Source organism: Quercus suber, unplaced genomic scaffold, assembly GCF_002906115.3.
Source record: "Quercus suber isolate HL8 unplaced genomic scaffold, Cork oak 2.0 scaffold_52, whole genome shotgun sequence".
Taxonomy (NCBI): Eukaryota; Viridiplantae; Streptophyta; class Magnoliopsida; order Fagales; family Fagaceae; genus Quercus; species Quercus suber.
In genome coordinates, this window is record NW_027069517.1 from 956,431 (window position 1) to 973,385 (window position 16,955).

Sequence of the window (16,955 nt, forward strand, 5' to 3'; positions counted from 1 at the left end):
TAATCTATTTAATAAATTATGCAACTTGTTAAAAAAATTGTAAATGAATAATTTTATAAGTTTCCATTTAGAAGTTAAAAAGAGATTCCTTTAAACCGATTTAGAGAAAAACTTTATACTTAAATTGTTTAACTTTATCCTCTCATTTCTCATGAGCCAGTCCTATATCAGTTAGCACCCAAAAAAACAAATCCACGATCCGTTAGTCTATGGAAATATCATAAAATCATTGGGTTAGTTCATAAATACGCAAAATTCAACGGCCACATTTACAAATTCTCCCAACAAAAGAAAATAGAAGGACGACCAAAAAAATCCTAATATTCTTTCAGTTTCACTCTCACCACCGACCCCTCAACGCTCCTCCAAAAAAGTAGTTCCAATGGCAAGCCTGTGGCGGGCCGCGACGGGCCAGGCGGAGCAGCCCAACAACTACGACGGCGTGGAGTATTGGGCCAACCCGGAGCGCACCGGATGGCTAACCAAGCAAGGCGAGTACATCAAAACCTGGCGTCGCCGCTGGTTCGTGTTGAAGCAAGGCAAGCTGTTCTGGTTCAAGGATTCAACCGTCACCCGCGTCTCTAAGCCACGTGGCGTCATCCCCGTGGCCACTTGCCTCACAGTCAAGGGCGCCGAAGACATCCTCAACAGACAGTACGCTTTCGAACTCTCCACCCGATCCGATACCATGTACTTCATCGCCGATTCCGAGAAGGAAAAGGAGGATTGGATCAACTCCATCGGACGGTCCATAGTGCAGCACTCTAGATCAGTCACCGACTCCGAGATCGTCGATTACGATAGTAAGCGNAAAAAAAAAAAAAAATCACAAAATCACAAAATCACAAAATTCCAATTTGCAAAACCCTTAAAACAACCCAACATACTAAATCTAAAAACTGAAGAGAGCTGAGAGTCATTAGCTGAAAAATAGCGTGCAAGGGAGAAAGAGGTCCCAAAAAAAAGAAGAAGAAGAAGAAGAAGAAAACAGCATGCAAGAGAGAAAGAGGAAAAGAAAAAAGAAAAGAAAGAAGATGAGCGTGCAAGGGAGAAAGAGAGCGTGGAAGTGTAATAAAATAAAATTTTTTGCTTTAGCTATTTTGCTACAGTGCACAACTATAGATAGCTGCGCACTGTAGCAAGAAGCTAAAATGTTTTAGCTATGGCACCACCATTGCAACATGCTTTTTAGTATTGGTGGTGCTAAAAATAGCAATATGACTTTTTAGCACCACCAATACTAATGCTCTAAGGAGAATAGTATGTCTACAGTAATAAGATGTAAATGTCTATACACTACATAATATAGATGAAATGCCTTGCTTCAAGTTTGGTTGATTAATGGTTACTAGGGTTAGCTCTAGCACTCAAGACATCAAATGAACTGAAATATATAATTGTTTTGTTTTGTTAGTTGTACAAGTCCATTTTGCCTCTTTTGCAACATTGTATTATTTCCTTTCTTGACTTTCCTAACTTGAGGAAATTTAGGATTTCGCTAAATTTCCTATATTCAATTACCATATTGATTCCAGGGATGATTATGCACTTGTTCCACATTGGTTCTATACACTATTATCCAAGAATATTCTTTGGAAGCACTACAAAGCAATGTGACCTTATAGATTCATAGTGACAAACGCATGCTGATTTATCTTATGCAGGTTACGGGAGAGTTGCAAGATCACCTCACTTGCTGGGATGCCCTTAGTGCTGCATTGCCTGTTGGAACTGTTAGTGGAGCTCCCAAGGTTTGTGGTTATTTTGCTTGTTTTTGTTCTTTTCATTTACCCTGTGGCTGCATATTTGGTTCTAAATCAATGACAAAGTGTTGCCAAAACAAGAGCAATACTAGGATACAACTTGTTTCACAAATTTTTTCACTACTTGATAAGATAATTAGTTGTGATTAGTGCAATGTCACTTTCACATGAGCTTATCACTGATACAACTTTTATTATGTACTAATTATAATATATCACCTCAATAGTTATAAATAATTGTATCGCTCTAGTTATTGCAAAAACAATGGGGGCTGTTGTAAGAGAGTCAAGATCATTGCGTATGAATTAGCCAGTGTAATCTTACCAAGTTTACTGTTCTAAATTTGCAGTCTCTGATCAAGATTTATTCCCCCTCTTTGTTCTGGTTGTCATTGATGATTTGTCCAGGTCAGGGCCATGGAGATAATTGACGAGCTGGAAGTGACAAGACGTGGACCATACGGTGGAGGCTTTGGAAGCATTTCTTTTTCAGGTGACATGGACATTGCTTTAGCTCTAAGGACAATGGTATTCTCCACGGCAACCCGATATGACACAATGTACTCTTATAAGGATGCAACCAAACGCCAGGAATGGGTTGCTAACCTTCAAACTGGTGCTGGTATAGTGGCTGACAGTAGTCCCGAAGACGAACAACAGGAATGTCAGAACAAAGCTGCTGGTCTTGCCCGTGCCATTGACTTGGCAGAATCAGCATTTGTTAATACTAGCTGATGCTCTATGCAATGGCACAGCCCCCCTTTCCCCCCCTTTTTTTTTATTTGTTTGAGAGGGGAGGTAGAGTGGGTCAAACCCGATATAGGGATGGAGAATAGCTTAGTATGTCCCAACGGCCTTATAGCTTAGTTGGCCGTTGGGACATACTGTAATTTTATTTTGAAATTATTTGTAGCAAGTTTTCGGTATGATCGATCTATATGTTGTCTTCATATTTTGATATATGATATTATTTAACATTTAGAGAAGTAATTTTAATTAGGATTTTACTAATGATTGCTCCAAGGGAAGGGCACACAATAGTAAACTAATTTTATATAAAGTTTATCGGAAATTGAAAAAAATTTAACAACTTATTCAATTCCTAATAAAACTTTTCCAAAAATAGAAAATGGGAATGCAAAAAGAGAAATGAAAGGAAAGTAAGAAAGAGAAAAGAAAAAGAAAAAGAGAGATAGAGCATAGAACAATAAAATAAAAAAAGAAAAGTTATTTTTTTATTGGAGAACGAGAATCCTTAGCTTGGCTTATATAGCAAATGGGAATGCAAAATGCATTTCGCATAAACTAATAAATCAAAGGCTACCAAAATTTATAAGATCCATTTCATTTTATAAATATATGTGAAATATATATATATATATATATATTTTTTAATTTAAAGATCAGAATCCAGGATAATTGACTTATTATATCGTTAAAAGAAAAGAAAAGAAAAAAAAAGAAAAAAAGAGAGACATTTATGACTTTATTAAAACGACGACGTCTTACATGTCCCTTTTATAAATTTCTCCTGGTTGCACTACACCCAAAAAAAAAAAAAAAATCATAGCCATGGCGTCGCTGCTACTGAGACTGAGAGCACTTCCAATTCCAACTCTGGCACCCGATAACTCCTCCAATTTATCGTTTTCTCAATCCGAAACTCTCTCTCTTCCAAAACCCATATCCCCAAATTCTGTTTCACTCACTGTGACCTCTCCAACACTACCATTAATAAGTAACTACTTCTATCATAAACCCTCCAAAAACATATTACATAACATTCATATGTATATGTATATGTGTTTGTTTATGTTTCTTTTTTATAAAAAATTTTGGGCTAAAATTTCTTTGTTTTGCTTTGGTTTCAGTTCACTGTGGCAGAGGTGACAGAAAGACCGCCAAAGGCAAGCGTTTTGCTCACTCCTTTGGAAATGTGAGTTTCTTCAATTCGTGATTTTCTTTTCTCTTTATTTAAAATTTGGATGTTTTTGTTCTATGTTTGGCTGCTGAGAAGACCCAGGAAAAGCTAGGAAAACATAGGGAATATGAAAATGAAACACTAACTTATGGTGTCAGCTCTATCATGATTGCTTTTATAGTAGTTTACGGGATTCGAATCCAGGTCTGTTGTTTTACAACAAGAGACTTTACTAGTTTAGCAAACTGAAACACAGTTTGTTTTTTTATTAGACTTATTGAGCAAACTATGAAGTATCAAAGATTTCAAATTTGATATATTATATATTTTTAATATTTTGGGCAACCAAATGGAGTGCTTTCATCTTTGATGAATGATTATGAGAATGGTTTTGGGTTTTGATTGTGTTTGTCTGTCATCAACAGGCAAGGCCTAGGGGCAAGAAGAAAGGGAGAGGTCCACCGAAGCCACCTATGCCCCCGTCGGAGCCTAAGAAAGATCGCTTTGATAATGATTAGAGATGGTGAAGGTTGATATTGATGGCTTATTGTTTTCTAAAAGATTGTTGAGCTCGACATCTTTTTATTTGTTTGTTTGTGTCTGTGTGTGTAATTTCTGACAATTACCTGAAATTGTGGTTAAGATCACAATTTGTTAGCTATTCCATTTTGTAAAATTCAGGGTTTGGATAATGTGTGTTAAAAGAAAACAGATGTGAAGCCCCAGCATGCGGGTTTTATGGTAAGAAAACTGGGAGACAGCAAACAGAATCTGAGTGAAGCAATCTACAACAGTTTGAAATTAAATGCATGAATTGCTGTTGATTGAGACAGATTTGGAGTTACTATGTGATATTTTTAATTATAAGTTGGGTTTCCTATTTGGTGTTGAATTAGTGAATTACCCATGTGCTTGTGTGAGCCTGTGTGGATTGACTGCGAATACCTAAGTATTTGTGGAGAAAGAGTGATTCTGATACATTTATTAATGTTGCTTAGGAAAGCATAATGGATTTGTTTTTCTCAATTGTTACATGGATTTACAAATATTAGTTAAAGAAAACACTAAATACTTTAAAACGAGTTTCACAGAAAATATGTATCTTACATATATAACTTGATTTTTTTTTTTATTGAGATTTAGACGGATACAAACATTGAAATTGGTATTTTGTTGCTCTTAATAACTAATCTTCTAGTGTTGGAGTTCTCAACTCATAGAAATCATTTTGGTGAAATTGCAATTTACATTATCTTTTTGTAGGTAATTTTCTTGTCTGTCTCACTTATAGCATTGACATGGATTGAACTTGGTTGCTTCTATGATATTGTTGAATTAGCACTTTGATGATCTATATTGTTTTTGTGGCATTCAGACTGTTTTGCAATGTGGTTCTAGTATGTTTTACTAAATTTAGAGTTTTGTAATGTTTTAAAATCTAGCCTCAGACTATAGACTTTTTGCCAAAAAGCCAATTGTTGAAAAAGGTTAACCAGTGCATACTTTAATCTTGATACTCATAGACCGGTGCTTTATTTTAATTCAGGTTAATCATGTTTATAGTATATACTGTATAAAAGGTTGAAATGTCATTTATAAGTGTTTTAACGAGTTAGTATTCATAGTTGGAACCCATCCCCACTAAAATGCAAATGGATTGCGCCTGAAGCAAGAGTAGCTTTATTTGCTGCAACAAAAGCAGTTGAACTGGGATATAAATTTGTAATTTGTGAAGGAGACACCATGAATGTAATCTTCCCACTACAAAGTTCCTGTACTGCTCTCCATTGGACTCCATTGAGAGTATCACTGCTAGAACTATACTTGTCTTAAATTCATTTGGTTTAATGCTCTGTAACTCAATTAGGGAAGCTAATTTTGTGACCAGTAATTTAATTAGATGGAGATGGATTCATTTACCAATATTTGTAATTTTTTCTTTCTTAGTTTTAATTTGTGAGAAGTATTATTCAGGAAAAAAAAAATGGTGCATGGCATGTATGCCCAAAGAGACTTTATCACTTAATTAAAAATTTTCTTATGTAGGAAAGGATGTCAAGAGGCTTGTTTGGTTTGTGTGTGTGTGTGTGTGTGTGTGTGTATTTGCAGAGAGTTACTTTCATATATTAGTTACATTCCTTCATTACTTGCATATATTAGTGCTTCATTACATCCTTTGCAGAGAGAGTTTTGGACATTAAGATACTGCACACCCTTGTGTCTTGCTGCAAACTAGATATTTACCAAAGTTTGTTTTGTAGTAATCTTACTGGATAAGGTTGCTTACCCAAAGTGAAATCTTCTCGTTTCATTCTGTGAACACAATTTATATCATGCTCTTTTGAGTTTCAGCTGAAATTATGCGGTGAAATATCCTATGCAGCAATTTCTGCTCGTGCTGATAAGAATAGGCCACAGGAAATGGACTGCTAATCTTTTATAGGTACTCTAGTTTGCAAATGAGTGTCAGGAAACATAGTTACTAGAAACTAATGGCACACTTGAGCGTTGCATTAAAGGTTGCCTCTACAAATACATCCAAAGTAATGCACATGATGATATGAAATTGATTGACAAGAAGCAACTGATTGGTCTTGTAACAGAGACGTATTACCAACCATAAGATTTACAACATATTTGTTTATTTGTGAACATAAATAGAAGATTCATAGGGGTTGAAAAACACCGAGATTTGGAAAGTCACCAAAATTTTTTCTTCCCTTCTTATTAAATATCAAATACATCAACTGTTTAATTTAATGCGCATATAGAAGCTGTAAAATAAGAAGCAAATAGAGAAGAAAAATACCAAACATAAAAGCATATGCAAAAGAGAATGAAGATGAAACTTTAATCAGTATATATATAGATGATATGACTGTAGCTTTAAAAACTAAGTCAGGTTTGCCACATTTATTTTAGACTATGATCTACCTCAACCGAGTTGGTTGGTTACTTAACTAAATAGTGTTAGTAACTATAATAATAACATCCTAACAATTTGTACCTAGTGACACGTTATATATAATCTAGCATAAAATCAAAGTATAAAATCAAAGTAAACTCCTATGCAAATAACGAATTACACCAAGTTTCAAAATCTTTATCTCTCCTCATTCAATGGTGACACCTAATGTGATACACTATCCATGCTTATAACTTTAACCCAATCAATATTACTGAAATCCAAAGGTGGTATCTCAGGAGTGGCCCCTATCTAAGGAGTGCTCATCTCTGAAATTTGTGATGAAAGTTTCAGATTCTCAGATGAAGTAGTATCCTCTATTTGGTGTAAATTGTCTTTTACAACCCTTTCTCGTTTTTTAAATTTATTTGTGGGGAAAAAAGGCCCGCCTAGCGTGATGGGCCGAAGCCCATAGGAGGGTTATTTTGCAACCGAGAAGAGGAAGATGGAAAAGCAGAGCCCAGCTAGAAGTGGACCCTCAAGAGGAAGAATTATCACAGTCCGAAGAAGATATCTCCTGTCCGAAGAGTGGTAATCCTCTGACGCCATATCATAGATCAATTGAATGTGTGAAACGCTAGAATGACCTTCCGAGGACTCCACCCGATCAAGATAAGCTCTGAGCATGCTATGGAATGATAAGGATGGAGAAATATCTAAGGGAAAGCTGCTGCCACTGTATTTAATGCACTGCAACAACTTTTCTGGCCGCATTTATGTAGAGAAGACCCTGAACAGTGCATCCTAACCTACCGCCACTCACACAGAGCTAAAAGAAGATGCCTGACGTGACATGTACTTCAACAAACTCATGGATGAGAACACGTGGACGATGAGATGAGGCAAGAGTGACTATATAAAGAAAGGAAGCTTCTAACAAGAGAGGGAGGGATGAAACTTGTTGTAACCCTAAGATTTTTGTTCATCAGAAAAACAAATAGTGTAGCTCTTCGGATTATCAAAGTTTACGTGCAAATTAATGTTAGCTTGTGTTTGAAAGCTGTGATCCATTGTTATCAATCCATACTTAATCTAGTTCTTTCACCCATACTCTACAAATTAATTGTCTTTGGGCTTGGGCCACAAATACCAACCCTACATTATTAATTTGGCAGAATCATTTTTCTTACCATAAAACCCGCATGCTGGGGCTTCACATCTGTTTTCTTTTAACACACATTATCCAAACCCTGAATTTTACAAAATGGAATAGCTAACAAATTGTGATCTTAACCACAATTTCAGGTAATTGTCAGAAATTACACACACAGACACAAACAAACAAATAAAAAGATGTCGAGTTCAAGAATCTTTTAGAAAACAATAAGCCATCAATATCAACCTTCACCATCTCTAATCATTATCAAAGCGATCTTTCTTAGGCTCCGACGGGGGCATAGGTGGCTTCGGTGGACCTCTCCCTTTCTTCTTGCCCCTAGGCCTTGCCTAATGATGACAGACAAACACAATCAAAACCCAAAACCATTCTCATAATCATTCATCAAAGATGAAAGCACTCCATTTGGTTGCCCAAAATATTAAAAATATATAATATATCAAATTTGAAATCTTTGATACTTCATAGTTTGCTCAATAAGTCTAATAAAAAAACAAACTGTGTTTCAGTTTGCTAAACTAGTAAAGTCTCTTGTTGTAAAACAAGAGACCTGGATTCGAATCCCGTAAACTACTATAAAAGCAATCATGACAGAGCTGACACCATAAGTTAGTGTTTCATTTTCATATTCCCTATGTTTTCCTAGCTTTTCCTGGGTCTTCTCAGCAGCCAAACATAGAACAAAAACATCCAAATTTTAAATAAAGAGAAAAGAAAATCACGAATTGAAGAAACTCACATTTCCAAAGGAGTGAGCAAAACGCTTGCCTTTGGCGGTCTTTCTGTCACCTCTGCCACAGTGAACTGAAACCAAAGCAAAACAAAGAAATTTTAGCCCAAAATTTTTTATAAAAAAGAAACATAAACAAACACATATACATATACATATGAATGTTATGTAATATGTTTTTGGAGGGTTTATGATAGAAGTAGTTACTTATTAATGGTAGTGTTGGAGAGGTCACAGTGAGTGAAACAGAATTTGGGGATATGGGTTTTGGAAGAGAGAGAGTTTCGGATTGAGAAAACGATAAATTGGAGGAGTTATCGGGTGCCAGAGTTGGAATTGGAAGTGCTCTCAGTCTCAGTAGCAGCGACGCCATGGCTATGATTTTTTTTTTTTTTTTGGGTGTAGTGCAACCAGGAGAAATTTATAAAAGGGACATGTAAGACGTCGTCGTTTTAATAAAGTCATAAATGTCTCTCTTTTTTTCTTTTTTTTTCTTTTCTTTTCTTTTAACGATATAATAAGTCAATTATCCTGGATTCTGATCTTTAAATTAAAAAATATATATATATATATATATATTTCACATATATTTATAAAATGAAATGGATCTTATAAATTTTGGTAGCCTTTGATTTATTAGTTTATGCGAAATGCATTTTGCATTCCCATTTGCTATATAAGCCAAGCTAAGGATTCTCGTTCTCCAATAAAAAAATAACTTTTCTTTTTTTATTTTATTGTTCTATGCTCTATCTCTCTTTTTCTTTTTCTTTTCTCTTTCTTACTTTCCTTTCATTTCTCTTTTTGCATTCCCATTTTCTATTTTTGGAAAAGTTTTATTAGGAATTGAATAAGTTGTTAAATTTTTTTCAATTTCCGATAAACTTTATATAAAATTAGTTTACTATTGTGTGCCCTTCCCTTGGAGCAATCATTAGTAAAATCCTAATTAAAATTACTTCTCTAAATGTTAAATAATATCATATATCAAAATATGAAGACAACATATAGATCGATCATACCGAAAACTTGCTACAAATAATTTCAAAATAAAATTACAGTATGTCCCAACGGCCAACTAAGCTATAAGGCCGTTGGGACATACTAAGCTATTCTCCATCCCTATATCGGGTTTGACCCACTCTACCTCCCCTCTCAAACAAATAAAAAAAAAGGGGGGGAAAGGGGGGCTGTGCCATTGCATAGAGCATCAGCTAGTATTAACAAATGCTGATTCTGCCAAGTCAATGGCACGGGCAAGACCAGCAGCTTTGTTCTGACATTCCTGTTGTTCGTCTTCGGGACTACTGTCAGCCACTATACCAGCACCAGTTTGAAGGTTAGCAACCCATTCCTGGCGTTTGGTTGCATCCTTATAAGAGTACATTGTGTCATATCGGGTTGCCGTGGAGAATACCATTGTCCTTAGAGCTAAAGCAATGTCCATGTCACCTGAAAAAGAAATGCTTCCAAAGCCTCCACCTATGGTCCACGTCTTGTCACTTCCAGCTCGTCAATTATCTCCATGGCCCTGACCTGGACAAATCATCAATGACAACCAGAACAAAGAGGGGAATAAATCTTGATCAGAGACTGCAAATTTAGAACAGTAAACTTGGTAAGATTACACTGGCTAATTCATACGCAATGATCTTGACTCTCTTACAACAGCCCCCATTGTTTTTGCAATAACTAGAGCGATACAATTATTTATAACTATTAAGGTGATATATTATAATTAGTATAATAAGGCGATACAATTATTTATAACTATAAGGTGATATATTATAATTAGTACATAATAAAAGTTGTATCAGTGATAAGCTCATGTGAAAGTGACATTGCACTAATCACAACTAATTATCTTATCAAGTAGTGAAAAAATTTGTGAAACAAGTTGTATCCTAGTATTGATCTTGTTTTGGCAACACTTTGTCATTGATTTAGAACCAAATATGCAGCCACAGGGTAAATGAAAAGAACAAAAACAAGCAAAATAACCACAAACCTTGGGAGCTCCACTAACAGTTCCAACAGGCAATGCAGCACTAAGGGCATCCCAGCAAGTGAGGTGATCTTGCAACTCTCCCGTAACCTGCATAAGATAAATCAGCATGCGTTTGTCACTATGAATCTATAAGGTCACATTGCTTTGTAGTGCTTCCAAAGAATATTCTTGGATAATAGTGTATAGAACAATGTGGAACAAGTGCATAATCATCCCTGGAATCAATATGGTAATTGAATATAGGAAATTTAGCGAAATCCTAAATTTCCTCAAGTTAGGAAAGTCAAGAAAGGAAATAATACAATGTTGCAAAAGAGGCAAAATGGACTTGTACAACTAACAAAACAAAACAATTATATATTTCAGTTCATTTGATGTCTTGAGTGCTAGAGCTAACCCAGTAACCATTAATCAACCAAACTTGAAGCAAGGCATTTCATCTATATTATGTAGTGTATAGACATTTACATCTTATTACTGTAGACATACTATTCTCCTTAGAGCATTAGTATTGGTGGTGCTAAAAAGTCATATTGCTATTTTTAGCACCACCAATACTAAAAAGCATGTTGCAATGGTGGTGCCATAGCTAAAACATTTTAGCTTCTTGCTACAGTGCGCAGCTATCTATAGTTGTGCACTGTAGCAAAATAGCTAAAGCAAAAAATTTTATTTTATTACACTTCCACGCTCTCTTTCTCCCTTGCAGCTCATCTTCTTTTTTTCTTTTTTCTTTTCCTCTTTCTCTCTTGCATGCTGTTTTCTTCTTCTTCTTCTTCTTCTTTTTTTTGGGACCTCTTTCTCCCTTGCACGCTATTTTTCAGCTAATGACTCTCAGCTCTCTTCAGTTTTTAGATTTGTATGTTGGGTTGTTTTAAGGGTTTTGCAAATTGGAATTTTGTGATTTTGTGATTTTGTGATTTTTTTTTTTTTTTTTTTTTTTGCAAATTTGTGTGTTAGTGTGTTCAAATCGGAAGAAAAATAAAAGGCCAAACCCACTGCAATAGCAGTTGTGATAGTTGTTTATTGTAGTGGATATATTATTTTATTGCGTTGAAAACTAAAATAAAACCACTAATATTGGGTGTTTTGTAAAATGAGAAGACAAAATAGATAAAGTAGCTTTTTGTTGTACCAAATAGCTAAATTTATGACACCACCAATGTGGATGCTCGTAGGGGAATAAATGCACATTCAACCCGAAATTGGTGATTACAACATGGTTGTCACCCACATTGCAACCATTTAGTTCTTCAGTTGCTATCACTTACTCATTTTAAATGTCATATGTATACAGGATGTCAAAATCATGTAGTGTCTCCCAACTCTAGGTTCCTGTCCTACACCATCCAGTTATAGAAGGAAAACCAGTGCAAATGACATAATAACATGTTATGCATGCTTTATGCAGATAATCATTCTCTGGAAGAAAAAACATTTCCAGGTTCCTATTCAACTAATAACAGACACTAGAGTGCAGATTCTCACCGTGGAGCTTATGTGCATCACATGGGAATACCGTTCAACATTCATGAGCTTTTCCACGTTCACAGAACCAGATTTTGAGACCTACATTTAGAATCTATGTCACCAAGACCAGTTTTATACATGCAGCTAACAATAAAAAGAGAAGTCACACCCTTTCTAGCGAAAACAAAGAAGAGACTCTTAAGAGAGATGTGATTGGAATGATTTAAGAGAAACCTTTCCAACATCATTTCGACCCAGATCAACAAGCATGACATGTTCTGCACATTGCTTTTCATCGCTTAGCAGCTGATCTTCCAACATATGATCTTCTTTCTTTGTCTTTCCTCTTCTCACAGTTCCAGCCAATGGCCGATTGACAATCTTATTCTGTTCATAACAGAAATGGATATCTTTGTTTGTAAATATTCAAACAAGAAAAATAAATTCTAATTACATAAAAAATCACTGGCATCCACAAACTTGCTTAAATTTATGGGTAGAAAAATAATTTTAAAGCTAAACAAGGAGCAAATCTTTTTGTTGGACTTCAAATTAGTGTTATAATATACCTTCTTTACACGTGTAAGAATTTCTGGACTTGAAGCAACCAGAATACACCCTCTAGCCTGATTGAGAACAAGTTAAAAGAAAAATAAATCAGAAAGAACAACTTAGCAAACTCATAAAACCAAGGCCTGAGATTAGAAAATGTTTAAGAGATACAAAACCTGCAAGTAAGTCATATATGGACTTGGATTCACAACTCTCAAAGCCCTATAAACTTCAAATGGGTCTGCAAATGTTCTCCGTTCAAAACGTTGACTTAATACGACCTGGAAGATATCTCCTGACAAAATATGTTCTTTGGCCTGTAGTACGGCATTCTTGTATTCTTCACTTGTCATGGTTGACTTCTTTAAAGCAGGGCCAAAATGGTGAGTGTGTAATTTCACAGACCCTGGAGAAAGCCTCGGGCTAAAAATTGACAATAAAATCAAAAAATTACTTACCAATTTTATGACCTCCAGTATTTTCATACAAAGAACAAGAACAACAATTACTCACGGGTCAATATCTTGTACTTTGGACAGTAATACTTCCAAGCGTTTCACCCCATCATTATAAGCCTTCTCGACTGAGGAGTACCGATCTAGCCTCACCCAGTGAATCACATATGCTTTCTGCATATGAACAGAACACCAAGATGCCCATAAATTATGAAACTCAACTACCCAAAAGCAGAAGCAAAGTAACCGCAAATCAACTTTTAAAAACCCATCACAAATGGCAATATAATACCTTAATGTACAATCATATATGCTGCAATTTATTTATTTATTTTTTATTGGCAAGTTACAAACGCACTCAATGGGTTTTGAACCCACCGCCTTACCATCCACCTAACACCTCTAAGTGAAGGAGGTGCCAGTTGAGCTAGAGCTCCTTGGCAGTATACACTGCCATTTATTATAAGCAAAATCTTGGGAAGTGTATACGTGCATATTTTAATTTATTATTTCCCTTCTTTTCACCTCTAATAGGAATGATCATGCCCATAACATTTCTGAGGGACATGGACATCTTAATGTGTACAAATTAGGACATGAGCACTACAAAGGGGGCCAAAAAAAATTTTCAAACATTCAAATGGAAACCAAAAAATAATTACAAAGAAAATTTAGGTGGTATTTGACAAATGATTCACACACGGAAACATCAGAACCAAGAATTATGATCACCTGTATAAGGTCAGACACTGTTAATGCAACAAAACAAGATTACCTTCTCCACATGATCAAAAACAATCACATCATCATAGAGGCCAAGATGTATGTCAGCAAGATTTCTATCATCCTTTGGGGCGCCAGAGAATGGAAGCTTTTTCTTCTCAACATACCGAACTGTATCGTAAGAGAAATATCCTACCCAGCCACCTAGTCATGACAGCAATTTACCACAAAGCAAGGTATTTTAGAAATAGAAAGAGGAATACAACACTTTTATAGTTTACTTCCATCAATAGACAATCAAGTGAATCCCAAATACCCGATTCCTATTATGAACGAGACCCACCATGGATTTGCCAACTTGTAGGACAATCAGCATGCCATGAGAGAAACTTACACATTTATATGTCTCTAGCATACATTAATGCAATATTCCAATTAAGAGGGTTATTGAGGAAATTGTTTGAATAAGTTATCTGCTGAATCAGCAATAAACAAAAAAAGTTATTTCTCTGTGCACTTTTGTTTCAGCTTGAGCATAGTATATCCAACTTTAAAACAGAATTAGCACAGAGTCATGATCCAATCATACTTAAAATGTATATCGAATTTCAACACTAATCAAGGTATATATAGCCTCTGTTTGGATTGCGCTGAAATTCAGTTTCAATGCGTTTGCGTCTAATACCGTGGGTACTGTACACTGTTTACGAAACCCACAAGTTGTCTAATTCAGCAATTTTTTCTTCAATTCATACATTTAAAAATTATTTTGCTACAGTATTCAGTTTTTAAGAATAAGCAGTATCCAAACAGGCCTATATTATGTAGCATAATTCTCATACCACAAAATGTGCCCGGGAGTTCGTCAATAAGTTGAGGCTTCCAATCCTCCGAGATTCTTCTCGGAATCACCATTGGATCTTCAACAAACTCTTCAGTCAAGCGACCTTCCTCGTGGTCCATTATCACTACCTTATGTTCTTTTGCAACGATTTCCATTGTTGGTTGAGCTCCAACTACACTATAACGCCCCTGTTACAACCAATGCAGCGTTCAATTATAAAATATGGTTACACCACTCGAAATTCAAAACCAAAATAACAAAAATCCCAAAACCCACACACTTACAACACTCGAAACAATAGGATGAGGCTCTACTGACTCGAAAAGAAAGCTCGGAGCCTCCCGATCATCTTCTTTAACCAAGCACCGATAAGCTAGAACCGGAGTGAGCTGATCGGAGAATATGCATTGATAAAGTGGCACTAGATTCGATCTTTTAGCCGCTTCCACAAATTTTATCTCATTGTCAACTGAAATAACAGAATCCCTTTATAACTTATATCATTAATTTTTTTTTTTTTTTTTTTTTTTTTACCCACGAAATCAAGAGAGCTTCCAGAGAGAATTTTGTGAGAGAAACCCTAGAGAAAAACAAGATTGCCTCATCCTCAATCTTCATTAAAAGACTCTACAAATTCCTCTACTCTCTTCCTCTCCATTGATACATCCTTGAGAGGTTATTGATCAAATCATTTTCTCATCACACCCACGTCTGTGAGAAGGTACATTTGGTGCTAAGGGAAGCAGTTTGGAAGGGACCAATGACTATTGGTTGATGCTATGGTGTATAGCGGAATTCGGTAAGCTAAAGAAGAAATAGGTTCGGCGCAACCTCGTTGGAGCAAGAAGCTTGGAGGGCTTAGGTACACTGAGTAGATTAGGCTTGGAAGGCTTAGGTACACAAGGTAGATTAGGCTTGGAGAGTTTTCTGCTATTCATGTATCCCAACTACATTCTTTAGTGGATTATTTACATCTTGGAGGGTCTTCTGCTGTTCATGTATCCCAACTACATTCTTTAGTGGATTATTTACCGCTTGGAGGGCGGCGGTGAGGTTTTACGCCGAGGGTTTCGGTTTCCTTTTTGATAACACATCGCGTGTTGTCCTTGTGTTTGCATCTCTCTTCCTTTATCTTTGCCTTTTATTTTCTGTTGTGGATGTGATTATATTTGGCTTAGATTGTTTATCAATTCTGTATTTAACTTATGTTCATGTTTCGCACATTAATTGCTTGATAATAAGCTTGAATTGATATTTTGTTATTTGGGGTCTAAACGTTTAAAAGTGTTTTACACGCATATTGAACTTAATTTCATTCTTAATAAACCCAACTTTGTCGGTACAACCAGGTTGACATGAAAAAATATTTTGTATCAAATGATATTATGTTATCCGTATCAAAATCTAATAATTAAATAAGAGACATGCGTGCAAAAATAGTTACTTACTAACACACGTCTTTCAATTTTTAGTAGGTTAATTATTTTTTGTTGACATATCTCACATTTACTGGATTTTGATACCGCTGACATGGTATCATTTGATACTAAATACCTTCTCAGTTGATATGGTATACTAGATTTTGGCTAATATCATGTGAATGCAAAGCAAATTAACTAGCCAAATTTTGGCAACTTTTTTTTTTTCCCTCTTAATTAATTAATTAATTATTTGTTTATTTCTTTTTAAAGATTAGTCGGCCAAAATCTATATCGTATCAACCAGCTGGTACTAGCAAAGTTAGGCTTTTTAAACAAATATAAACCCCCTCGAATATACTTCAAGATGCAGTGGCTCAAGCATTATTTGAGTTATCTACAAAAAGAAGCTAGGTATGAAAAGAAATAAATAATTGACCTAACCTGATTATTATAGTTGTCCTTTTCCGCATGACAGAGAGATGCTGGCTTTATCGCACAGAAACATATTGGCACACCTTTATTTTGTAGTCAAAGCCTGATGATAACCTAAAAGTATGGTTTTACACAGTTTTATACATATAAAATAAAATAATTAAAATTGTGACTTCAAGTTATTAACTATGTAAATAATTTGTGTGTAATAAACTCCTTTGAAAGTATCGGAATACAATGGTAAAAATTAAAATCACGTGAACATCAAAACTATTCACGTGAACAAATTATTAAAAAAAAAATGTATCCTTTTATATTAGGGATTTTTATTCTCTCCAAACTATTTAACGACATACCTAATTTCAGTACTAAAAAAAAAAAATGTGAATTTAGGTATTACACTAATTATAAGTTGACACTTCAAAAGGATGTTGTAGATTAAAGTGTATATTTGGGTATGCCTCCTAAGTTTCTCTCAAGCTTTTCCTATTGTTTACTTTTCCTGCAGCTTGACGCCAAATATATAGAGACTTTTGACCAAGTTCTAGGGCTAG

At 35.3% G+C, this 16,955-nt stretch overlaps 5 protein-coding genes across 5 annotated transcripts; 3 read left to right on the forward strand and 2 right to left on the reverse strand.

Annotated features, from left to right (window-relative positions):
- The first annotated feature begins 261 nt into the window (after positions 1 to 261).
- LOC111984785 (pleckstrin homology domain-containing protein 1) lies at positions 262 to 913 on the forward strand. The gene has a single exon (XM_024016400.2). It carries the CDS (start codon positions 383 to 385, stop codon positions 911 to 913), a length of 531 nt encoding a protein of 176 aa, XP_023872168.2. The 5' UTR covers positions 262 to 382.
- A 715-nt stretch (positions 914 to 1,628) lies between these two features.
- LOC111984774 (anthranilate synthase alpha subunit 1, chloroplastic-like) lies at positions 1,629 to 2,767 on the forward strand. The gene is made up of 2 exons (XM_024016389.2): positions 1,629 to 1,751; positions 2,172 to 2,767. Exons 1-2 carry the CDS (start codon positions 1,644 to 1,646, stop codon positions 2,496 to 2,498), a joined length of 435 nt encoding a protein of 144 aa, XP_023872157.2. The 5' UTR covers positions 1,629 to 1,643; the 3' UTR covers positions 2,499 to 2,767.
- Positions 2,768 to 3,308: 541 nt separating this feature from the next.
- LOC111984739 (small ribosomal subunit protein bTHXc) lies at positions 3,309 to 4,576 on the forward strand. Its single transcript, XM_024016356.2, has 3 exons — positions 3,309 to 3,501; positions 3,635 to 3,699; positions 4,110 to 4,576. Exons 1-3 carry the CDS (start codon positions 3,336 to 3,338, stop codon positions 4,200 to 4,202), a joined length of 324 nt encoding a protein of 107 aa, XP_023872124.2. The 5' UTR covers positions 3,309 to 3,335; the 3' UTR covers positions 4,203 to 4,576.
- A 3,252-nt stretch (positions 4,577 to 7,828) lies between these two features.
- On the reverse strand, positions 7,829 to 8,896 carry LOC136066952 (small ribosomal subunit protein bTHXc-like). Its single transcript, XM_065772038.1, has 3 exons — positions 8,704 to 8,896; positions 8,506 to 8,570; positions 7,829 to 8,095 (listed from the first exon to the last, which is right to left on the reverse strand). The coding sequence occupies exons 1-3, from the start codon at positions 8,867 to 8,869 to the stop codon at positions 8,003 to 8,005; spliced, it is 324 nt and encodes a 107-aa protein (XP_065628110.1). The 5' UTR covers positions 8,870 to 8,896; the 3' UTR covers positions 7,829 to 8,002.
- Positions 8,897 to 9,443: 547 nt separating this feature from the next.
- LOC111984775 (anthranilate synthase alpha subunit 2, chloroplastic) lies at positions 9,444 to 15,071 on the reverse strand. The gene is given in 10 exon segments (XM_065771994.1): positions 9,444 to 9,981; positions 9,984 to 10,032; positions 10,505 to 10,591; positions 11,993 to 12,073; positions 12,209 to 12,361; positions 12,544 to 12,600; positions 12,703 to 12,949; positions 13,040 to 13,155; positions 13,757 to 13,908; positions 14,547 to 15,071. Coding segments are annotated over 10 exon segments (1,374 nt in total). The 5' UTR covers positions 14,704 to 15,071; the 3' UTR covers positions 9,444 to 9,706.
- Positions 15,072 to 16,955: the final 1,884 nt, after the last annotated feature.